The 25381-nt window shown below is 37.0% G+C and overlaps 1 protein-coding gene across 2 annotated transcripts in view; it reads left to right on the top strand.

Moving 5' to 3' along the window:
- The window catches only part of HOMER1 (homer scaffold protein 1), a 137234-nt gene that overhangs the window by 38972 nt on the left and 72881 nt on the right, over positions 1 to 25381 (top strand). For both annotated transcript variants that reach the window (XM_064642548.1, XM_064642547.1), the window contains exon 5: positions 2224 to 2366. In XM_064642548.1, the coding sequence (XP_064498618.1) occupies positions 2224 to 2366 (143 nt within the window). The remainder of the gene's footprint in view (positions 1 to 2223; positions 2367 to 25381) is intronic.

A 25381-nucleotide genomic window follows, 5' to 3' on the forward strand; every position in this document is an offset into this window, starting at 1 on the left:
AAAATACTGGCTCCCCTGCTCTGTCAGCTCCAATTTCCCAGATGTATCTTTTAATATAGAGAATTATTTTGCTCTTGTCATAAACTCATGGATCTTGCAGTGATAAGCCACCCATGCTGTATTCTCAGTAACAAGCTTGGCCATGCATTAAGAGCAACACTTTGATCTGGATTTCACTGTGCTGCATAAAGCAGTAGCCTGAAAATTGTATTTACCTCCCCCCACTTTTTTTTTCTTTTTTAGACTAACCTTAATTAGGTTTGACTGCAGAACCAAAGAGAGCAGTTTATGCATTTTGCAACTGCACCCCTTCAGACTTGAGGAGTTTCAGCCCAACCAGCTGGCATCTGAACCTTGGTTGTTTTTTCCTCTAAGCAACACCATACTCTGGTAGTTTTTTTGACCTCAGTCATTTCTAATTAAGACCTTTGTTAGTTTCTGAAGTTGTGTGGTGAGTAATTTACTCAAAATAGTCTTGTCTGTGACTCTGAGCCCCTTCTATCCAGAATAAGGAATATCTATTGCCTGAAATATTTTAGAATCACATCATTTTAAGTGCAAGGTTGGTTTAGCAAAATGGTCCTGGTTTATCACCTGTTGTCTTTTTCTTTGTAGAAGTAGAAAATCTACTTAAAGTTAAGTAACTTTCTGGGATGTTATGTGAATTTCTATACTGGAACAAATGTTTCACATGTGTTATAGTGTCTGAATCAGTAACTGGCAGACTTATGCCATTGATAATCAGTACTAAACAGAGAAGCACTATGAAGAACAGTTGTACCCGAGAAGTGTATGGAATACTTAATGAAAGACAGTATAATACTCCATAACAAAACATGCTGGACTTGGTTTTGTTTGTTTGTGATTTTAGAACCACCAACTCCTTTTATCTGTTCCTTATTTAGTTACCATTAAAAGATGGTTTGATTTGTGCTGTGTACTTATTTTACTTTAAAGACTCTTTTGTGAGCACACATGGGTTTTTTTTTAAGATGTTGAAATCTAAGACATCTTTTGATGAATACCTCACTGTCATGTTTAGTGAAGAAACTGTAGGCACTGTCATTTTTATACTGCTTGGGATCACCAGTCCTGCATACGCATTAACAGGGCCAGAGGTCCTTTAGACGGTGCAGATCTCTGACAAACTTGCACATTTCTTTCCTTCTACTGAAATAATTTTTGTGCATTCACAATTCAACATTTTAATAAGTGGGCTCTGATTTTTATATCTAATAATAGTGTTGTAGGAATTTTGTCTTAAAATATAAGCCATCCAGATTTTGTAGGGTGTGGTGTGTAATTTTTTAGAATACCTAATGTAGTTTGGAAAGAAGAGGAAAGAGAAGAAAAACTTTTAACTCCATGAAGGCTTTCATTTATTGTCAGTGGAAACAGTTTATCAAATGTATGTCCTGTCAGGGAATAATAATAGACATAACCATGTATAGAATAATTTATTTGCCTCTTTATTTTACCAACTCTGTTCTCCTTTCACACTTAATTGTACATACAAATGTACATGCTGGCCTGATGAAGGGTAATGTAAAATGCACCATTTTACACAAATGCACCAAATGCACAGCTTTCTTCTGTGAGGCAGCCATTAAGTTTTTTTGGTGTCCAGTTACATAGCTGTATCAGAACCTATCTGAGCATAGGTGGAGCATCCTCCTTTCCAGATAATACCATGACCATCAAGAGCTAGACCAGACTAGCATGCCTATGAAAATTTTGCCTGTACTTTACTGAAGAAGCATTCTTTTCAGATGGCTCATAGGTGAAACTGTGAACACACTACAAGTGTCCTTCCACTGTTCACGTTGGTTGATAAACAGTACAAAAGCTAGATTTTGAAACAAATATCAGAATTGTTTGTTTCACTGTGTTAGGATATAAAGTACGAGACAAGAATCCTGGGTGTCAATAGTCACCCACTGTGTATGAGGATGAGGGCTGAATGTAATACCAGGTAAGAGAGAGGTCTGTAATAAGTGAAAAGAATTCATAAGCCAGTTGTGTTTTGTACAAGATAATGTGAATCTTATGGTATTAAAGGCATATAATGAAATGTGACCATGAAGGATGCTGGACATCTGAAACTCATATTAATACTACTTAAAATTTGTGTATCATTTAAGAATTAATATTAGTGCTTTTATGCACATAGCCTTCCTGAGCAAGTCAATTTGTAATTTTGATGTGTTGTTTGTTTTACTTAAGGAATCAGCTGGAGGGGATATTCAGTCTCCTTTAACGCCGGAAAGTATTAATGGGACAGATGACGAGAGAGCGATGCCAGAAGTGACGCAGAACTCAGAACCAAGGGCTGAACCAACACAGAACGCATTGCCATTTACCCATAGGTACAGATTCAATTCCCACATCCTGATTAAGTGATCCCTATCTCCTTCCTCGTTAAAGGGACCTTCTCCCATATTGTGTGTGGAAAAAAGCAAAACCACTCATCCCCCAAAAAGCAGACCGACTTTTGGATTCGCAATATAATCTGTGTTTTAATTAAAAAAAAAAGTATGAGAAAATCTCTTGGAATAAGATTTGGGGGAACATTACTTTGTAATCAGCTATTGAACACTGGTTAGTGTAGGGGTCCCTTTAACAGGAATCATTTCAGTGTTGGAGATCTTAGTAAAATTACCTGCTTCATAGAATATTCCAATTAAATTATTTTTGCACACATTCTTTAAATGACTGATGGGACTGGATGTCAACCTTTTGTTGACAAGTTTTTGGAAGAAAAGGGACTCTTGCAGCACTCTTGGATTATGGAGTTTAAAGCAACCTTTAATTGAACAGTTCTCTGACAGTTGTAAAATTTTTCAACTTCTTTCAAAGTACAAGAGAAGTGTAGGTCTGCTTCAGACTGAATTCTGATTTATTGCACTAGGAATGCTGTGCTTTGTTATTCTTTAAGAAAGGTGGGGGGGTTATTTAATGATACAAAGTTACAATGGATATATTTTGCCTATTAGAATTAATTGTAAATGAGTCCCTCTCAATAAAACACATAATGTGTTGGGACCATTGAGAGTAAGTGAAACATTTAATAAACTTAGAACACAGCTAGAAATACTAGATTTAATTTTTTTTAAACCTTGTGTAATTCCATTTAAGTAGAGTTTGAGCTCTTGATCAAGGTTAAGGAATACTAGCACATCAGATGTGTCAAGCAATTCAGAATGAGCAGAGGTGAAACTGAAATTGTGCAGGATGTCTCAGTTTTTGTAAGAGAATAATACTATAAAACAGCTGGAAAAATAATAGACATTTTCAAATGAGAAAAAAAAACCCAAACCCAATCTCAACAGTATTTTTTTTAACAGAGTGATTGCATTTATTTTTATACTGTCACCAGTGCATCTATTATATGTTTTAGAAGAAAGGGTGCACTATGCTATGTGCATGTTGAAGGAGTATACAAATGTTGCACATCTGTCAGTGTTCTGTAATGAGTTCATTTAAACTGAGTGTTGAAATCCTCTATCAATGTTTTTGTGAAAATAAGCTGTGATAAAGTCCACACATGAATAGCGTGGTTTGTTTTTTCAAAAAATAATAGCTTGAAGATCTCCCCTCTGTTCAGCATATGTAAATATGTTTTCTGGTATGTCAATATAGTAACTAAGTTTGCTTTCCACTGCACATGACTGAAACTGCTCTGAAACTACGTGGTTGTCATTACTGATGGTGTAGAATAGAGATTTCAAAACTTCTAGATGCATTGCCTTTTTCTATCTACTTTATGCATGCAGTGAGAGCCTAGTTTTAGATTTTTATTCTGTTAAATACCACTAGCTATAGTTCGTTTTCCGACAATAACTCTGCGTTTTGAGATTCACTTCTCATGTTGATTCTTAAAAGACCAATGTTTTGTCTTGCTGATGGTAGCTTCAAGTTTGTTAGTGATCTCTTACTGAAGAAAACCCAGGTTTTTACACCCTTTGAAATAAAGTAATTTTTGGAATAGCTAAGGGTTTTATTATAAATAAATAAAGTTTATTTATTTATTATAAATAAAGATGCATGAAACACATGCACAAAAGAGATGGAAAGTGAAGCCTTCAGGAATGTGTTTACCCTGGTTAAATGGGCATGTTTTTGTAGAGACTTTTCATAATAATAAATTAGCAACTGGGTAGATACACCTAGCCGCCTGTGCTGTCTGAAATGATGTTCTCATGCAGGCAGTCTGCTTGCCCTGATTTAAAAGGAAAATAAAATTGAAAACCTTACACCCTGATCATTAGAGAATCCCTGGACTTCTCACAAGTCAAGGGTACAGAAAAGTATTGTGCTTATCCTTGTTCCCTGCCCTTCTGATGACATGGTGTGTATGTGGCACTCCCTGTGTAATGGAGAGGAGTTGCTGAACTGAGCCCTTTTCTTGTGCACCCTGGTAACTTCCACTGCTCCTGAACCTTTTTCTCCTGATCCTAAGTTTCAGCAAAGGTAAAGTTTAATCAGGGTTTCAGGATGAAGAGAGTAATACTGGAAGGGCATTTCAGTGTCATCTTCTTTGTGGAAATAATTTTTACTTATTTGCCTTTAGTCCAGGAGCTGCTAATCAGTCTATAGATGCTTTTCAGAAGAAAAAGCATAGTGAATTTCCCTCAATGAGTTCAGCTGTAGGGTTCATCAGAGTCACTAAGGCTGAATTGAAATAACACTACCATAGCAAGTTCATTTATTAGATAAACAGGAAAGCTCTATTCTACTCTGGCATTGACAGGACATGCTTATCCTGTTAAGAGTGAAAAGAAGCAGTCCTCAGTGCAGGTTGGAGCACAGGGAAGGCATATGTGGGGCTGCATGGAAGGAGCCCAAGCAGTCATGATGCAAGTGTTGGAGCTTTCTGTGCAGGATGAGGTGCTGCAGCACTGTGTGGCAAGAGTGGTTGGTGAGGTGTAAACTGTGTTGCTGCCAAGAGGGTCAGCAAGCACAGCAGAGTGCAGGTGTCTCTGTGGCAGATGATACGTAGGGGAAAAGGTTTGGAGGAGGCTACTGTCAAAGCAGTGGTTTAGATAAGGTATTTCATGTCTTTGTGTGAACTGGAAGAGTCTGACAGGAGAGGAAAAAGTCAGAAATCAAAGTTGTGGAAGTCATGCTTTAGTTTACATCCCACTGCTTGTCATTTTTAATCTGCACACCTGAAAAATGTTCAATTGGCTTTTGTTATAACACATCTTCACTGGCCAGAGATGTCTTCTTCTGCAAATGTTCTTCTCTGCATTCATTATGCCTTAGCATAAGTAGTTAAAACTTCTTATTTCAGCAGCATAGGTGTAGACTACATTTGTATTTATAGATATTTTCTGACCACTTATACTCAAAAGCCAAAACCAGCATTACTTAAGTCACCAGAGTTTTATTAAAACTCAAATATCTTCTTATTTTAATAAATAATTCTATGTATTGAAATTAACATTCTCCAGAATATGTCTAAAGTCCCATTCATATCCCATGAGCATGGTAGGGCTGAAGTCTAGTTGCTTCAATTTATTCTCATCTTGAAAGTCCTAATGGTCTTCACAAGCAGTGTAACTCAAATCAACTGCTTGAGATAAGGGTATTAAACAGTTAGAAGATAAACTCTTATAATTAAATATCTTGCCTTTTTTAAACTATGTATGATGGTTAATATTGAACTACGAAGTAATATTATTGTAAACTCCGACGTCCTATAATATGCCATATAGCCTGAGCACTGCTCTCGTGGTTAAATGTTGCCAGAACAACTGGAAGTAAAATGTAGCCTGAACTTGCCACTAGAATTTTTAAAAATCTTGTCTGAAATACTGGTCGGTCCTTATCTGAACAATAGCTGGTCAAGGAAGACTTTTTTTCTAGCAGAGACTAGATTATCAAATCTGATATTTAAATAATTAAGACTAAAAAAATTATGAATTTTTGTTTTAAGTACATATTTTTGTTCTTAAGTAAATTTTAGTTTCCTCAGACGTCTTTCTTGTTTAAAAAATATTTTCCACATTCTTTAAGTTGGGATTTTTTAGTTTTTCTCCAACTAAAATTGTTGATCATAAAATGCGGTTTTGAGAGAAAAAAGTTGCTAAAATTTTAACTACTTCTGATGCAACTGGCTTTTAAATAAAAGTTTTCAGATGACCAAGAATTTTATACTATGCACCGTAAGGATTAAAACTTTTCATAAAACTATTCAGTTTTAATATTTGAATTATATTCTAAGGCTGAATAGTGTGTATGGTGAACTCTGCAGCTGCTGCTTTTTGATAACTGGTGAACTTGCTCTTTCACTCTTGAAGAGAATACATTTGTTCATAACAAGCTTTATTCCGGTTTTAGCACCGTAAGAAGCTGATAAAACACATTTTCAGAAAAAAAATATAAGAGGATTCTTCTGGGACAAACCTTGAAAATCTTCGATTTTCTGTCAACCATGACTTGTACCTGTTACCTCTGTTTCTTGTAATACGTAAACTTGGAATTTCTATTGCATAATGTTTTGATCAGACAATATATGTGTGTGTGTTTGTTGCTTGTTAGTTGAAATTCCTATTTTTATATTCAAACGAATTCTTAAGAGGGAATTTTGACTCATTGCCTTAGTGAAAATGGACTTAATTCACATGATGCTTATATTTTAGATATGTTATTGTCTAGATAGTTTGCTATTTAATAATGCTGCATGTAAATCCAATGCTGTACAACAAAGAAGAACCAAAAATCTTGCTGCTAGATCATGTTCTTTCACTGCATTTTCATTAAAAGTTGTACGTAGAAATTTCTTTAGTAGATTTTTCACTGTGTGTATTAAAACTGCTCACTTCTACAAGCTTAAACAATGTAGTTGTGTTACAGTACAGGTACTTTGTGAATCATATGGAACTGTTAACTTGGCTTTAAGGAAACGTTTTGAGTTAATAATTATTGTGGTGTTTTGTAATTTGAATTTATATTCAAATCCTAGTATTTGGATGTTCTGTGTAGGATTATGCATAGCTTCCTTACCAAGTAGTCCTGAGGTGTGCATTTCTTTGTTTAAAATTCTTTGTTTTGAATGTTATTGAACCTGATCAGAGGATAATTCATTGTTGTGAGAAAGCTCACAAGCTCTGTAATCCAAGCTCCTGCTCAAAGAACAGCTATGAGACCAGATCAAGCTGCTCTAAGCTTTATCCACTTAAGTTTTGAAAACCTTCTGTAATGGAAACTGATAAAGTCAGGGATTTTTTGAAAGGTTTCTGTATAACATAAAAGGCAATAACTGTCTTCACATTGCACATTACTATTATGAACTGTGATATTTTAGGGCACACCAGCCGAATTACGGTGAATTCAGTTGCTCTATTGAAAAAGATTACTATTTCTTGAGTCACTCTCAGAGAAGAAACTCAAAGGTGATATGTTCCTGCTGTCAGTGTAAGCAAAGAACTGGTTAATATAGAAACTTAGACGTAGATCTTGACTTCCCCTCAACCAACATTTGATGTTGTGAAGGCCATAGCTATACTGTTCTGTGGCCTCTTGTGCTCTACCAGCAGGAGCCTCGTGCTCTCCCCTCCTTCCCTGACCCAATTCTTTCTGCTTCCCAAACTCCTGCACTTCTGCCTAAGCTGCTGGGATCTAGCTGAAGTAGGATCTCCTTCAAAATAAAAGTTCTTGCTAGGAAATTATTAATTTGAAAGGAAAATTTTACATTGTGTTTGTATAATTATTTTTTTATGTCTGACTTTCCTGACTTTGACAATTTCTGACAAATTCTCTAAGGTATCTTTGGAATACCTAGTAAACCATTTTCATAAGATATCTCTAGTCTGAAAGGAGAGGTGGAGAGGAAGAATGACCATGTTATATGTGTTGCTTAACTCTTCAAAATTAAGAATCTCTGGAACTAATAGAGCTAATTTTGATAGCTGAGGGAATGGCTCAGAGCAAAAAACTAAAAATAATCTAATGCTTAATTTCACCATCTCCCTTGAGCACCTAGGCGTTTTCTAGGCAATTCTCATGTGAATTGCCCGTTTCCTGATGTTTATTTAGTGAGAGCTCCAAGGGAGTGATGCAGATGATGTGAACTGGGTGTTTGAAATTAGATGATATAAATACTATCCTCGGGGACAAGTATGCGCTCTTGAAACATACCTGTCAAATACATTGTTAGAAGAGGAATATGATTCTTATGCTATTCATATAAAAAAAACCGCAAACAACCCAAGCCAAAGAAGTATTACTTTTACGATGTAATTTTCCCGCTTTAATCACTTACATAAGGAAAAAAACCACCCTGTTTAAAAAAAAAGAGAAAGACAGAGAAAGAAAAAGATGGAGAGAAAGAAAGAAAGAGAGAAAGAAAGAAAAAAAAAGAAAAAAGGAAGGAAGGAAGAACTATCTTGATTAAGAAATGAACTTTCATTTTTTTGAAGTAAATCAATTAGATTCAACCTATCCAAAGTATGGATGACATTAAAAGATTGTTAATACTTCGGCAACTGTAAACATTGGCTTTGTGAGTCGGGATGTGTGATACTTAACACTAAATCAATTCTGTAGGGTGAGTGGTTTGGGTTGGAGTTTTTTGTGGTGCCCATTATTTCACAAACATTACTTATGTTGATATTCTCAAGAATACGTTTTTTGAGCTGTGTTACTCATTTTAGAAGTCTACTCTTAGCATGCAGTGACTTTTTTGGTCATTTTTAGGCAGTGTGTGGGGGGGAGCTATTCTCTTTATTTTAGATTTTCCGAGTCATTTAGTTGACTAATGAGCTTTTTCTATTGTGCATTTTGATACCAGTGTGACTACTTTTTTAAATTTGTGAGCAGTGTCTGTGAAGTTTGTTTTATGGTGTGATTTGCACATATATTATTTAGAGTCTGTCGATTTTTGAGTTGCAAGATCAAACATGCAATCATCTTTTCAAGAAGAATTATTAAAGCAATGTCTTTAGAAGATCTTACGTAGACAGTTGATACTTGATGTCTTCTTTACTCCTACTTCCATCAGTGGTTTTGATATTGTTTAGTGTCATCATAGGAAACCTTTCAACCAATAAGTAGGGATAGGGTATAAGGATTAGGATTAAGAGAACTATAGCAGCTTCCCTATGAAGGCAGGCTAAGAAAGTTGGGGCTGTTCAGCCTGGAGAAGAGGAGGTTGAATGGAGACCTCATGGCAACCTTCCAGTATCTGAATGGGGCTTACAGGGAAACTGGAGAGAGACTCTATAGTGAAAGGACAGGGAGTAATGGATACAGATTGAAAAAGGGGAAATTTAGGTTAGATAATAGCAAAAAATTTTTTACTGTGAGGGTGGTGAGATACTGGAACAGGTTTCCCAGGTAGGTTTTGGATGCCCCAACCCTGGCAGTGTTAAAGGCCAGGTTGGACAAGGCCTTGAACAGCCTGGTCTATGGGGAGGTATCCCTGCCCATAGCAGGGGAGCTGGGACTAGATGGTCTTTAAGGTCCCTTACAACCCTTAACATTCTATGATTTTATGATTCTGTAAACTGCAAACTGAACTTTCCCCAGGCACCATAAAGGAATCCAAGGTTCTGTCTGTAATACACCAGAGATCTCTTTGGGGTGTCTTTTAAAACATTTTTTTTTCAAAACTGAAAGGTGACATTAGTTTCAAAGTGAACAGCCACAACAAAGAAATGTTGCAGGTCTCAATACACTATTCTACAGAAAAAAACACACTGAAAAATTTTGAGAGAAGTCAGTTTTGTAAAATTGTTTTTCATTTTAAAATTATCTGTGGAAAGACCCAGTCCTTTGAAACTACAAATGTCATGCTTTCTTCAGATTGGAATCCTCACTGCACATGTACCATTTTTCAGCCTCCCAGTAAAGAAACAAAACCAGAAAGCCAGTAACACCTCAAGTTGCCAGGGGAAAAAAAAAACCAAGACGCATAGCTATTGATCTCCTGAGTCTCAGTGGTTTTTCAAATAGTCATGGCCCTTGAGAAAAGAGAACATTTTTCAGAAACAAAGGTGGAGGGGATGTTTTGCAAGACAAACATACTTTTTGCCAAATCTGATCACATAAATGTCACTGTCTCCTCCTCAATGGGGATAGGAAAGGTGATGCATGACAGTATTTCATAACCTAGGTACTGTGAACCATTCATGCCCATACCTTCAGCCTGGGATTAAATCTTGATGAGAAAGTGGGGGCTTTCTTCAAAGCCTGGAATTTTGGCCATTTGTAATGAGATTTTCCTATGTCAGACTGTTCTGCAGGTAAAAGTATCACAAAGTTTGCACCTGTCTGCACACAGACATGTTTTACCTCTCTAAAGAGACCTCTTCAACTTAAGCCCCAACAGCCACTCAGAAGTGTATGTTAGAAAATAAAGGATTCCTTAGTAGCTGGTGTGTAGCTGCTTCATTTCAAGTGCAAGACTTAGTGCTCTTATCTTTGCCAACACAAAATACAGCGCTTATGCCACCATCTGTAGGGGTTGAAAAATGCTAAAAGAACTTTTTCAGACTTGTTCATTTACTGTTTTCTGTCCCTAAATTGACTTTGTCATTTTAATGTATTTCTATGAAACACAAGAATAGTCTAGTCGTGCATTTCAGGGTACATATTCCCATCCACATAGAAATTATTGAACAGGTTACACAGTTTTAGAGAAAGGAAATTAAAAAGAATTTAAGATTTGTGCAGAACAATCTGCATCACTATCACATTTCAATTTTTGTGTATTTTACTCATCTCAAGGTTTACTTCATGTCAACTTTGGGTTATTTATTAAAATTAGTGTATAGAACATGGATGAACTTGTGCAACTTACAGTCAAGGTAGTCATGGAAGAATGCTTCTCTCATATGCCATCGTAAAGGAAATTGAAGTGTTGCTGAAGAGTTTTGAGTTTAAAGTCCACAAGTTAAAAACAGCTTTAAAAACCCTCAGACACCAAAAAACCTTGGCTTTTTGTCAGTTTTTTTATATTAAAATATAACAATTCATAACAACAATATAGTCTCAAAATACAGCCTTACTCTTTTAAAATCCACGTAAAACTGCCCCCCAAAGCCATACTTTCTTGAATATTTGTGAAGTGTATGTTTTTAATGAAGAAACATCTCTAGTTGTTCAGTTGCTTGAGTACTTACATATCTTCACTGAAATGTTTCACAGTGAAGGTGATGAGGCACTGGAATAGTTTGCCCAGAGTCATTGTGGATGTCCCATCCATGGGAGTGTTCAAGGCCAAGTTGTATGGGGCTCTGAGCAACCTGGTCTAGTGAAAGATGTCCCTGCCTGTGGCAAGGGAGGTTGAAACAAGGTGATCGTTAAGGTCCCTTCCAACCAAAGCCACTCTGTGATTCTATTCTAAAACAAACAAACTAGCCTGAATCTTGCAGTTAGTGGCTCTTTTAAAATGTAGGGTCTTTATCACATTTTTTAGGCAGTGTGGCCAAACCCAGTAGAATACTTGAAGGAAGTATTTTTTGGAAGTGGGAGGGGATGAAGAAAAAAGCCTGTAACTGAGTACATTTTAACAAAGGTGAAGCTCCGTTGGATGCATATGATTGATATAAGTTTAGACCTCTTTTACTCATACCAGCAAGTTACTCTGCTTTCTGTGGTATTTCAGGTGTAGTGGTGGATCATATGTGGACTTCTCCTATGAGAAGCTGCATAGATAGAGAAGTAGATAGATAGATAGATAGATAGATAGATAGATAGATAGATAGATAGATAGATAGATAGATCTGCTTCTGAAATCTGATCTATACTGTATGGTTATGGTTTTACTGCCATCTGGTAGGCCTGATGATAAACAGACAACTATGATGACAATGTTAAAGACTAATTAATTACTATTCTTGAAACAGTATAGAACTCATTTCTCTCAAACTTCCAGGCAGAATATAAATATATGTAACTTCCTCCTTTAACATCTCATATTGAAGATGAAGTGATCAATTTGGTTTATGGATTTTTATATTCCTTTTAGAACTCACTGTATTACTACCTTCCTATCTGCCCCCTCTCCTTGCAGGAGAGGTATATTCTGGACACAGAAAGGAGACGGCTAGCATCATCTTCTGGAAATATTTAAGCTTAAGAGCCAGTAATTCATTTTATTCCTGCTGTCGTTTATAAGAATACTACTAGAAATGCAGTTGGGGAATTTACATTATATCTGACCTGAGATACAAGATGCCAAACATCTTAAATCATAAAGCATTTCTTGAGTCTTGCTGAATGGTTAATTGTGGATTCCCTTAACATACTACATGGATCCCTACATCCATCGGCTTTGCTATTTTTAAAGTTCTTAAATGATGTTAATGAAGCCCATATGGACTTCAAATTAGCTAATTTTAGCCAATTAGGTACCTTTATACTAGAGGATTAGCATGGAAAGCCAGAGTCAATAATAGCTGGCAACAGTTATTTAAATTACTAGTTCTTTTTCATCAAAGATATGAGATAGAAGTTCTGCTGTACCAAATTCTGCTTGGGTTTGTGTGGCACATGAGTTCAGGAGGTGGCTGTGTCTCCTGTTCCTTTGTTACATCTCTGATTCCAGAGTAAAGTTTCAGAATGGGCAACTGTACCTTGAGCAGCTGGTACAGGCTCCTCCAGTTGTTACACCAAATGAAAGGTTAGATAGGGCTGCATGAATGCTTCTGTCCCCTGGAATATTTTTCACTCCCAAGTGAACATGGCTTAGGAACTAACTGTTTTGTGCCCGTTGGTTTCACCAGTTCAGAGCCAACATACAGTTGTCTGCGAGGTGCAAAGAAACCATGATGAACTTGATGAAGCCATTTGCTGTTCTGTGATATTTATTGATAGGATTTCACCAAATAAATTACCTCTGCCCACTTCTTGAAAGAACACATATCTAAAAAATAAAGTTTGACAAAGCAGAGAAAAGCAGTTTAGCAAATTCTTTATATTAAAAATGCATAACATGAGCACTAACTTAGTGTATTTTTTAAAAGGATTATTTCATATTTAAATTAATCACTTTTACAAAAATAGCTTTCATCAAAGTTGTTTTTTCTAGAATTTACCTGGAATTCATAAAATGCATATATATATGTATGTATATATGTATGTAAGACATATCTTTGAGGGATCATTTTGCATCCCTGCAAGAGATGTAGGACCAAGGACCAGGAGCTCTTGATTTTCACATGAAGTGAAAAAAACCGCTCAGTTTCAAGTCTAATCCAAAAGATCCATGCTGTTTTACTAATACAATACTCTGTAAGTGTCTTGGTTTTGTCAGATGAATTAGGATTGCTGAAGATTTATCCCTTATTTAGAGATAGGGTTTACAACTAAACCAAGTTAAGGTAATAATTCCTTTGTAGGATGCTGTAGCCTAGGTCTTCTGGTGGACAACCAGCAAATTCTGCTACATCCATGTGATACTGACGTCAAAAAATTACACCTGATGCCTGATGCATTTCATCCTAGATAGGCACCTGCCTAAGACTGGGCAGATGAAGTGCTGTCTTGGGATAGTTAACCTTTTAAACAGCTAAACGCAGAGGAGATGGGTTTCATCTGCTAAGCCTTCTTTCCCAGGTCCAGCCTTTATTTGTACCTCCTGGCAATGTTGTGATCCAAAGTTTTGCTTACTGTTTTCAACTGAGGCAACACAGTGTTGTATTCTCTGACATTGTGGTCACCCTACCATGGCTCCCTGATGAGATGTTTCCATTACTCTCCCTATTCTCCAGCTTAAGGTTCCTGCACAGATAGCATAAGCCTCAAGACTAAAAGCTTATTGATCAAGTAGAAATCCAAAGGTGCTTTTTTGTAAGCCCTTTCAGGGTGTGTCTGTCTGAATGTGCAAACAGTGTTCAGGCTCCAAGTGAACAAGTTGTGTTATTGAATGTAATTGTGTCATGTTGATTATTTTCTGTCACACTGTAGTAGGCAGATGCCTTGTAGTGGGACTTTGATAGTGTCAATCTCCTTCTGGCAGACACAGATAGAGTTAGGGACAAGCACATATAAACACAGAAGTGAACTATTTTGTTGGTCAAAAATATGTCCTTAATATATTCGCTTTTTGAGATTAGAAGAATAAAATGGGGAATACAGCTAAATGGAGATCAACATGTCCTGTAGTTTTCCATTATCTTTATGCTTAGGGAAAGTTTCTGTACCTAAAGAATCACATCTTTTGAGCTCCTTTATTATCACTATAGATGTCAGTGACATTTTATAGGACAGACAGGAGGTGGTTTGAATTGATCAGTGTTTTGATCACATAACAGGAGGCTCTGCTGAGATGAATTTAAGTTGCTGAATAGCACTTTCTTGAAATGTGGACAGCTGGCAATTCGTAAGTATTCATCAAAGTACTTCACAGTGACACCAAACAGCCATCAAGTTTTGTCTGTAATGAATTGAGTTGGCACAAATCAGCAATGAACTAGAATATAGGAGAGTTTTTTAATCAGCTCTTAAGCCATTTGGCAAATGATGGAAGCTAGAGTTGGGTAAAGGTGCTGAAATAAAATGCCCGGAATGTCTAGAACTCTGTTTCTTCAAGTATACAACAAAAAAACTTTATGTGTGGTCCACTTCCTCTGATCAGCTTTGATTGTATGGTAGTTGCCTTTGCAGATTTTACTCTATGGCATTGTGATGTAATGATGTTCTGTCTTCCTGATATGAAATGCAAAGCGTTTGGTTTCTAAATTAAAGTTAGAATAGTGAAAACCATTCTTCTGGGAGACTGCAATCCCATAGGTAATTAAGAAGTAATTTTCTTCAAATAACATGGCTCAGACAAAAAAACCAAACCAAACCCCTGAAAGTGAATTGACTGAATTGTACTAAGTTATCCAACTCTAGTTGTTTGCCAAAGGAAGAAGAATTAAAGTTTTTTTTCTACTCAATATAGTGATAATAGGTATAGAAATAAGATATGATTTTGTTGTCTGAAGCCAAATGCATGTAGGCAATACATTCAGATTAATTTGGCCTGAATTTTAAGAGGATGGCCAAAATGGTTTCCTACATGCCTGAAGTGTGATCTAACTGATCACTGTGTATGACTGTGAATTACCTGTTCACTTTATGTAGAAAATACTTTGGAATTTAATGTATTTGTGTGACGACACCAATGGTGTAGTGCCTTCCTTCTGTACTCTTCCAAGATTTTAGCATTCTGGTTTAATTCTACTTTGGCACTTTGGAGATCATTTGTGCTGGGCTTATGTTCAGCACAGTGGGAGACTGAGGAGAGCTGGCTTTTAAACATCTTCATATCATGGTGTTTGCCCTACCCTTTCCTTAGTCTAGGGGCCTTATCAGGGAAGATGAAATAGAGCTTGCAATATTAGAAAACAAACATGCTGAAATGTGGCACATAGGCATAGCCTTGTGAAAGAATGAAAGCTCAGCATCTGCTGTGCTGACTGTGAACTCACAACTAGCAGAACTCACATGCAACTTCATTCTTTCCCTGTTAGGTTTGTGACGAGTTAAGTAAGATGGGACAGAGAGAGAAGAGAGGAGCCAAGCTTTATATTCTTCTTTGAAACTGTTACATCAATTAAATGTTGAATTGGGAAGAAGTGATCTATAAATTACCACATTTTAACTTCCAGCTCAGTTCTTGAGACAAATGGTCTGCATTATTCTGAAAAGATGAAGGAAACCTAAGATCACTTAGTCTAGACTGAGCAAATGAAAACTGTCAACTCCAGTTAATTAAGGAAGGTGCCATGTTACGTTTTTTCTTTAAAAATGCGATTTTTTACAATAAGAGAGAGAGAGGAACTTATATAAGGACTTCGTCCTCTGAATGTTAACCCGTAGTTCATGGGAAAAATACGAGTATGAGAGACTTCCCATGTATTAAATTTATTCTTTTATTTCACCCATTTAATTTGTTTTTAGTAAATTTGTCTCTAGGATCAACATAGGGCAAGCAATTTAGTCACTTCTTGAATTCAGATTTGGTTTAAACAAGGCAAATTTAATACTTTCATTCTCTTAAAGAACTGTAATGGGAAAAAAATAGGAGTTGCAGTATCCACTTGTGTTACAACTCACTTGTGAGTTGTTTTTTTCAAACCTATACAGTCCATAAATGCTTTACTGTGATCATATTATGTGACTTACTGCTTGTTCTTCAAAGTACTTTTGACATCTCCATAGATGGTTTATTTTGGACTTTATATGTAGGCTATTGACTCTTAAGCAATTGTATGGCTATTACAGAAGATAAATGAAACTTAATTAAATTTTCAACGCTCCCGCATAGCTTCAGTTCCCTTAATGGAATAAGTTTTTGTTGTCAGCATGTAAACTGACAGTTCATCTCCTCACTAACTGTGCAATTAATGCATGTTGTATTTACTGGAATAAGCAAACTGGCAATTGTAAAGCAAAAGTGAATTGCACCAGTAGTCATTACTTGATATGGTAAGATAATCTAATGTACTACCTGGGTGGAGGCCAAGTAATCATAATTCAGAATCTTTAGGTGACTACCTAATCACGTAGAACTATTTCTGTTGATCATTCTGTAAGAATGCCTTTCTGCTGCTGGTAGTGGAGTTGTGAGGCCCTGCAGCTGTAATGAGTGTTCTGCTGAGAGAGGAACCAGCACTAAGGGGTCTTAGAGGCTGAGCTGTCCTGTGGTATCAGTAACAGAAGGTTCAGCTAAGATCTAAAATAGGCACCTGTAAAACTTTCACACTGAGCTACTTGTAACAGCTACTCTGTCTTCAGCAGCGGCACAACACACTCCAGTTACAGCTGTGATGGAACCTAGAAATGCAGATAGAGGCTCGTGCTGAGGATCTCCGCCACTGACATGTGGTGTCTATCAGACATACAGGGTTGGGAGAGGTCCCTTTAGCCCTGTCACTGCTCTGCATGTGGCTGGGGTTGCCCAGAGTGTAGCTTTTACTGTCTTCACTCTGCTATTGCAGAACTGAAAATCTGTGCTGAGCCCCATAGAATCAATTTGTACCTGCCACAGCCTCATGGGTCACATCTATACTGCTAAATAAAATGTGCCTTGGCACTGAGGGCTGAACTGTTTCCTCATGTGCAGCAGTGATGCTGGATCTCTTCAGTGCCTATTCAGTGTCCTTGCAGCTGTAAGACACCGTTACTGTGTTTTGTACAGAGTCCCTTTCCAGTTTGGCATACTTGCAATGATTGGAGGGCTTCATTGCCACCCACTTGAGTGGTATTCTTCTTGCACAAAAGCACAGATCTACACTGCATGCCCAGGAGTATTTCAAGTGGGAATGGGAGGTTTACAGATCCCACAAAGCCTCAAAGACTGTAGAGATGGAAGGGTGCTAAACCTGACTATGTACAAACTGTGCTCAGAATCTCCCTGGCCAGCTGTGCCTTGCAAAGAGTGCAAACTCCCCAGTCCATACAGCCTTTGGAAACTCAAGAGATTTTTGGCCATGAGCGGAAGGAGTTGTCCTTGTCCTTACTACCACAGCATTTCTGTGGTAAAGCTAGGGAAGTTTCTCAAACTCAACGAGGTGTAATTGAGAGCACAGTTCAGAGAAACTGTTAAAATATGAATAGCAGTCAATAAATGAGAGCCCTGGTGAGAGATGTGTGGGAAAGTCGAATACTCTATTCTGTTACATTGCTGAGAGAGTGCAGTTTGATTCTGTGCACACACAAATTGTTGTTATTTTAGAATTTTTTTAAAGAAAATTGGGGGTTTGTGTAGCCAGGGGCCTCAGCAGAATTAAATCCATACTAATTCAGAGTGTGAATTTGCAGTTAAACTGCTTTAAATTCTTGTGTGTACAGATGAGTTCCACAATGAAAGTGGCCATAATTCAGATCATTTTAGTGTCAGGGTCACTGTGTCCTAGTATCTGACTTGCTGATAGCCACATCATCTAATTGCTTTCTTAAAGTGATTAAGTGCCATAGATGCCAGAGTCAATTTTACTTTCTTTGCTGCCAAATACCTAGTCATTTTAGAAAATAGGATGTAAGTTCCTAAATAACTTTGTTGCTTTTGAAAATATAACTTCATTGGAGTATTTGATGTATTCAGCACCATAGCAACAGCAAGGAATTATGCTTAATGTTCAATGCACTAAAAAACTTATTTAGTATCAGTTGTGAAAAATTATGAGGTGCATTACAGATCTGAGAATAAACTACTTCCAACTATGCCAATATGCAGTTTCAATAAAGGAATAAGGGCAACTTTTTTTTTTTTACTTTTTCAAATATGTGATAAGATTTTAGGTCTGCAAGGTCTCATAGGCGTGAGAATAAAATACTTGCAATGATACTGGTAAGTAATCTCAGTAAGGGAGCAAGGGCAAATATTTTTTAATATTTCAGAGAATGTGATAATTGTTAGGTTGATAAGGTTTTAATGATTAGTGCAAAAAAGCTAGAAATTAATTAGCCATGCTTGCTCTTTCAAAGAGCTAAAAGTTATGAGAAAGAGCTACTGTTTTTGTTTTTTTCTATGGCCTTCATGAAGAGATAACCAAATATCTGTTTAATATGTAAAATTAAATGACTAAGATAAAAATGAGATCTTTTTAAATTAAAAATTGAGCCTCTTCAGAGAAATCAGGGACTTATCTTCAGGTTAAATATAAGTCTTTTGCTTTGTGATGTAGTGTACAAAAACATGCTTAAAACTGTTCCTAGCAGTGCAATTTTAATGAGAAATGGAGTTCAAATGTCGCCTGTGTAAACACATCCAGCGTGAAGTAACAGACATTACAAGAAACTTGGAAATGTTGTTTTTTCTCTTTTGTTCCCCCTTTTAACTTTGGTCAGGACTAGGACCTAAGTCCCTGATGGGTAGAGATCATTGCTGAAGCATTAATTTTGTATTAATACCTAATGGAATGCATTTCAAGAGCTCTTCTGTTCTGTTGACTCTTAGCATTTCAGTAAGCAGTGAACACCACCAATACTTAGCCATTTTTAGCTCTGGCTTTGTTGCCTTTTGCAGGAATACCATGCTGAGTTACCAAAGGTAATATTTATGATAAATTTCCCTTCCTTAAAAAGAATTTCATATCCAGTCTATTCCCCAGTGGTAAGTTCCCATATTGAAAGCAGTGTGTGTTGTGGTGGTTTCTATCGGCCCTGTAATGAATGAAGGCTGTATTATAAAATACAGAGCATGGATTTAGATGGTGGATCTAAATAGGATATAGCCATCAATTTGCCATGCGTAGTGGTCTGCTATATAGTGGAAAGAGTCTATATCAACTTCTTTTGTGATTTTCATCCATGAAGTCTGCAAAGCTAGTGATCCTTCCCAGTGAGCTGATAAGGCACAGCACAGGAGCTGCCTAAGAGCAGGACTGCCTGTAACAGAAATGGAAAGGCAACTCTTCTCCTGTCCGTGGGCTCCATGGGTACTCTTGGTGATTGGGAATGCAGTCAAGAGCATGGTCAAGCTGAAAGACTATATGAAAGTGAAAGGTCATATACGAAACATCTTGAAGGAGAAATCTGTAATATCTCCATATATGGAGCTGCCCAAATTTGCAGAAAAAGCTTCTGCATTTGTCTTCTACACTGATACAGAAATTAGGAGTTCAAGTACATTGTAGCTCAGAGTTGAGAAAAGGGGTGTGCAAAACAAAACAGTACATCCTGGAGTGGGATAAACCTTCAACATTCATACAGAATAATAGACTCCCAGAAATGTAATGCTCTCACCTGCTGATTTCATCCATCCAGCTGCCTTTCTCGCTTTCCAGCAGGTGTGTGTGGCTTTGATAGCAGGCACCTCACTTGAAGTACAATGTGATTCAAGGGCCTCCTTCATCTCTTTTGCTACGAGCTGATTCACAACCATGTTTCCCTGGTTTTGTGCTAATGTAACTCCACTGAGATCGTGTAGATATTCCTTATCCCAAACGGAAGAACAAATCTTTCATGCTCTGTTAATGTTCCTTCTTCTCTCCTCGGGGGAGCTATCCTCCTTTGCTAAAAATTATTTTGAATACTCTAATTAAGGATAAGGATCTCTTTGAATATTAATTAGTTTTTCATTGGCCTTACTCAAAATATTTAACTCAAAGCAATTTCCTGGTAATTATCTCTGGATTATAATTTTGAGAGGCGTTACTTTTTTTTAAATGAAATCCAGTTTATCAAATAAGACTTCCTTTTGTATGTGTCCAGTTAATCTCAACAACATATAAACCAATAAGCAGTAGCTGTGAAGATGCAATTTTTTTTTGTTTCTTAAGTTTTCTTCTTACAACACCTGTCGTTCTTACCACAGCTTTCCCTCTTTTGCTATTCTTTAATTATTTAACTGAATGACTCTGTCCCTTGCCTTGTGTACATAATGCAGAGTTTTTTGAGTGGTTTAATCTACTGGGCCCATACAAGCAGAAGTTCTGTACAAAAGTTAAAATGGCAGAACAACTCAAAATCATTGCTCTTCTTGGAATGGTGGGATAGAACCTAGTCCACTCCACTGCTCTTTCTTCAACTTCCCACTCATTGTAGGGCTCCTAATTAGGTATAATTCAATAGAGGACAAAAGTCCCTTCTGTTTCCAATTTCGCTTTGAATATTCAAGAGAGAGGGAGAGATTTCCATATCATTATCAAGGGCTTATGGTGCTTTTGACTAGCAAGTGGACAAAGTCCCCAAAACCATCTTGTTTAAATACTTTCCATCATAAAGTAGCTTTTTGAAATCTCTGAAAAGGGATGAAATTACAAAAATTCCTGTTTAAATCAAGACATAATCTGAGGAGATTAAGTTTAATTTTCAGAATGAATGAGAGGAGGCTTCTTGTGAGCTTCTAGAAATACCTTGAGGGATGCTGCAATCCCCCACTGTGCTAGCAGAGTGAACATCTCCATCTAATCAGACAGTCACATAATTTCAACGTAGGCAGTAGGAAGTGTAGCTTGTTGCAGAGATCTCACCCTTCCAGCTTTCATCATTAACTGACGCTTATTTAATATGGAGGACCTTTTTCAGAATTGCTTTCCAAATGCACTGTAGAGTTTTACATAAACCAAATACTTGCCTTACACTTCCAAAGAGAAGAGGCGACACTACTTGTGTTCAGTGGTCTTCGTGGATAGTACTGCAGCAGAACCAAAAGGTTCACAGTGCCCCTGTACTTCGTCAAGCACGAAGAGCTGCTCTGTAGGGCTCAGCAGCCAGGCTATCGGAAGGGATCACCCCTTGCAGCCAGCACAGCCGATACATTGTTACCAGCTGGTTGATATACCTCCCCTGGTGTTTGGTAATGCTCACTCCAGCAGACTCTTGGGCTGCTTCCAACACATGCCACTATTTATAATCTGGGCAGTAGCTACAAGGACTCTGCTCTGTTCATATTTGTCAAGTCTTATGGATTTAGTTACCATAGCGGAATCCACATTTTGTGGTGAAAGTACTTCATTCTTTCTCCTATATTCCTCCTTATTTCTGCTGTCCCAAGATAGGGCTGCTCACTACACACCCACAGTGCACATCACAGTGATACCTGAAGGAAAGAATTTACACGCTCTGGAATAACTTTAGTTTTTTGAAACAGTGACTATGCTATGGAATAATTTTTAAATTAATTAATTTTATGCAATGAATGCAGTAATAAACTCCCTAAATAATAATAAAGCAGAATTCTGCACACATTTTATTTCAATAAATCTGAAATAAAGCTTAAACCATGTTATTCAGTGTTGGTACTGCATACAACTTTGCAAACAATGAATAAACAATAATGATTCAAAAAGCAGAAACTTGATTTGAAGTGCTTTTGTTTCTTTGCTTCATGAAGGCATCTCTCAAAATACCTTAATTCTGAATGCAACTCATTAATGTGTGCTTCCCTCTCCTTCCGTTTGCAAGCCTTCTCCAGCTGGCTAAATATGGTGACTGGAGCTTTTCGGATTAATTTTCCTTAAGTGACCTACTTTACAGAGAAAGATAATCATGCATTTATAGCCTCTGGCACACTATTCAGGTCACAGATGGACAGATACCAAAGCTATTCTTCTGTGATTTACTGGGCTTGTAACTAATCCCCAGTGAGAAAGGGGATCGGCCTGATGTTAATTGGTTTGAATGCCTAAAAGTATGGAAGGAAGATCATTGACTCCAGTTTTCAGAGGGTGTCACAGTTAGGCTGAGTGATACCAGCCATCAGTTTTTCTAGGATTGTTTTGTGGAAGTGATTGAATTACTGAATGTCAAAGATATAAAATACCTGACTTTGAATCCTTTGCCTTGATGGGGTAGAACCATGTGGTATTCTCACTGGACATGTCTGGTGTTTCAGATACACCGGATTGCGTGGCCAGCACCAAGGGTAAGAGATTTGGAAGAGTTTTGACCTTTTGCTTGCTAACAGGTGCTCGTGATCCCATGAACAGTTGTTATGATCAGACCCAAACCTCTTCTATGAAAGCATTTTTTTTTTATTAGCATGATCAGTTGAGCCAACAGAACTCATATTTTGCTATTATCCATTAGAGGCCCTTTCTCCCTCTTGTATTTGACAGTAATGGGATGTATGCAAAACAGCTTTTTCTCTTGCTTTCAGATGTTCAGAAGTTTCACACAGAAATGACCAGGTTTTAATCTCTGTTAGAGTATTTTTAATAGTTTGGGGGAGTTTTTCATGTTGAAAAACAGGAAACAGGCATGGTTCCAGATGAATGATGGTGGGGTTTTTTTTGAAGTACTGTCTTGAAACTTTGTGTCAGGCAGTCAGTGATATTAGTTCTCATAGGTTTGAAGCAGTATGCTGTCAGCAGAGGCTTTCAGAAGAAAACAAAACATGTATGCAGGTTGAATTCTTGTACCACAGGACTGCAGGTGTGTATGCCTGCATGTCCCCAGGTGTGTACACACAGCTTTGCATCTCAGCGCAAATTTGGAAAGCGTTCTGGTGGAAGTCACACTGCACTTTGGATCACTGTGATCTCTGAATAAGTGTTTGTAGTTCAAGTGCTTTGTAGAGCACATATTCTCAGAACACGTGAGGAATGATTCAGATTTGGTTTAGATATTTACAGCTGTTAAGACAACCTGACAGGGCTGTGTGTGTATTTTCTATGACAGAATCTAATGCTGCTGAGGGCAAAATCAATTCCTTTTAGCAAAAAGCCTTTCAGACAGGAATTAAGTAAAAGGTTTTAGGGAGAAAGAGTATGTGCATCCCTCCTGTATCTATTCCAAGAGACTCTAGTGCAGCTGTTCCACCATCAAAATTCTGCCTATGTGCTTTAGCAGTTGTTGGCAGCCCTTTGAAGTTTCCACATGTGCCCATCAGCTTCTGAATCTGTGTTCCCTCTCACAGGTGTCAGACCCAGCATCTTCTCCTCCAAGGTAGAATTCTTGTTGTGTCTGAATCGTACATTTCTCAGTGTTTCCTCAGGAAGTGCTGTAAATTTGAACCCATGTAGCTCTACAGGTACAGGCATCAACGAAGATACTCTCAGTCTAGCTTAAGAAGAGCCTCCTTCCTGTATGTATGCTTTTATCTGGTCCTAAAGTAATTAATCTAACTCCAATTTTAACCAAAGTAATCCACAGAGCATAATTTAATTATCTTTCTGTTTCTCAAGAAGGTATTTGAGAAAAGTCAGTCATAACTGCCAAGATTGGTTATGGGCTATTTTAATTAAATTATGATTTTATGAAACAAAAAATCCACATCTTTGGTTCTGTGTTTCCTGGTATGATACCCATTAAGAAGAAACAGGGTAAGTCTAGATAGTTGGGAAGTCGTTGTATATTATAAAAACCTAGATAATCTAAGTAATGTGTGTCCATTTTATGGAGCTATAGTCAACTCTCTAGAAGATACAATAGCAATTATTTATAGAAAAAAAAAAACAGTATATGCTACAAGTCAGTAACACCTACATTACAATAGGGCATGTTCCTGCCCACTATGTAGATCCCTTGGGGGAAGAAAAGTACGGTTTGGAAATAATACTGATGCATTCCTGTTGAGAAAAACCAATTGAAAAATAACCAGCTCTGAAGAAACCTTACAGTTTTTGAACTAGGGTAACCATAGCAGTAATGGAAAATACATGCTCCATACTTCATGCAGACATCCCATTATACAAGGAATAACTTAAGAGCTCCTGGCTGTTTTCTTGAGAGGCACTGTATAACAAGGGCAGCAGGTAAAGGTGAAAGTGAAACACACCACAAATCACCCTCATATTATTACTAATCACTCCCTGAGAGTCTGTCTTCTGGGTTCTTTGTGGCTTAGAAGGTTATCATTGTGGATATACCCATTATTACATTAAAAAAAATTAACTTCCTTAGGATAATAAATGATCAAATAGTTCTCAGCCTGTAACTGTCTCAGAGACAGCTGTGTTACATCAGTATAAAATTTTGTATGCATGTTTATTCTGTGGGCAAGATGAGTAGTAAGGCGCATTTTATAAGAATGTATCAGTGTCACACACAATTTGCTAGTAGCTAGTAGTTGCTAGTAGTCCTGCAGGAACTACTAAATGGAACTATTCACTTACATGAAACTACTGGAGTGGATATTTTTTTGCCCGATCAGAACATCAAGAAGGAGTTATGAATATAATAACAAATTAGATATTTTTAGCAATTTTAGCGGAATTTGTTGACCTGCTGGACTACTATAAGTGAAAATTAAGTTTGATTAGAGAAACAGAAGAGTAGACATGGTTCCAGAAATTTGTACTTATCTTCTTGAATATGTGAGTCAGTGTTCCCTGAATGAAGTAGGATCATCATTAGTTTAGTCATTTAAGATCTAAAATTTCCAGTGGTGAACTTCTAATTAGTTGTATAGATCACAAAATTATAAAACAATTTCAAAAAACCCATATTCCTCTTCTGGAGCAACTTGTATTCCCGCTCAAGGGGATGAAGCAGTGTATTTGGAAGGAAAGGCTGGAGCACAGAAGAACCAGATATGATGTTTTAGTGAAACAGTACACGTGATCTGAATTGGTAATGAATGTTCCTTGGTGTCTGGTTGATTCTGAACACCTAAGAAGCATTTATAGGAGTCGTAATGTATTTGAAATATGCTTCAGTGGGATAGACTTTGCATATGCAGGAAGTGGAAGAAACTAAATGGAAAAAATGATGGCAATGTTTCATTGTACATGTGTACGAAGTTCAAATCTATAAACTTACATGTTAAATAACAGGAAATTGTAATTAAATTAATCATATTAATGTATAAAGATATAAACAAAATAAAATATTATAATAATTGATCATAATTCATCACTAACCTATATACAAAATCATTTTGGCCAGAGTTACAGATCTTTGGTTTTCAATGATGTCTTTAATAGTAAGCTAATTAGGCAAAATTAATTATTTTCTCCATGTGTTTTCCATGTTTGTATGCACCTCACATGCTCTTGGT

The sequence above is a fragment of the Pseudopipra pipra genome, chromosome Z, assembly GCF_036250125.1.
Source record: "Pseudopipra pipra isolate bDixPip1 chromosome Z, bDixPip1.hap1, whole genome shotgun sequence".
NCBI classification, from domain to species: Eukaryota; Metazoa; Chordata; class Aves; order Passeriformes; family Pipridae; genus Pseudopipra; species Pseudopipra pipra.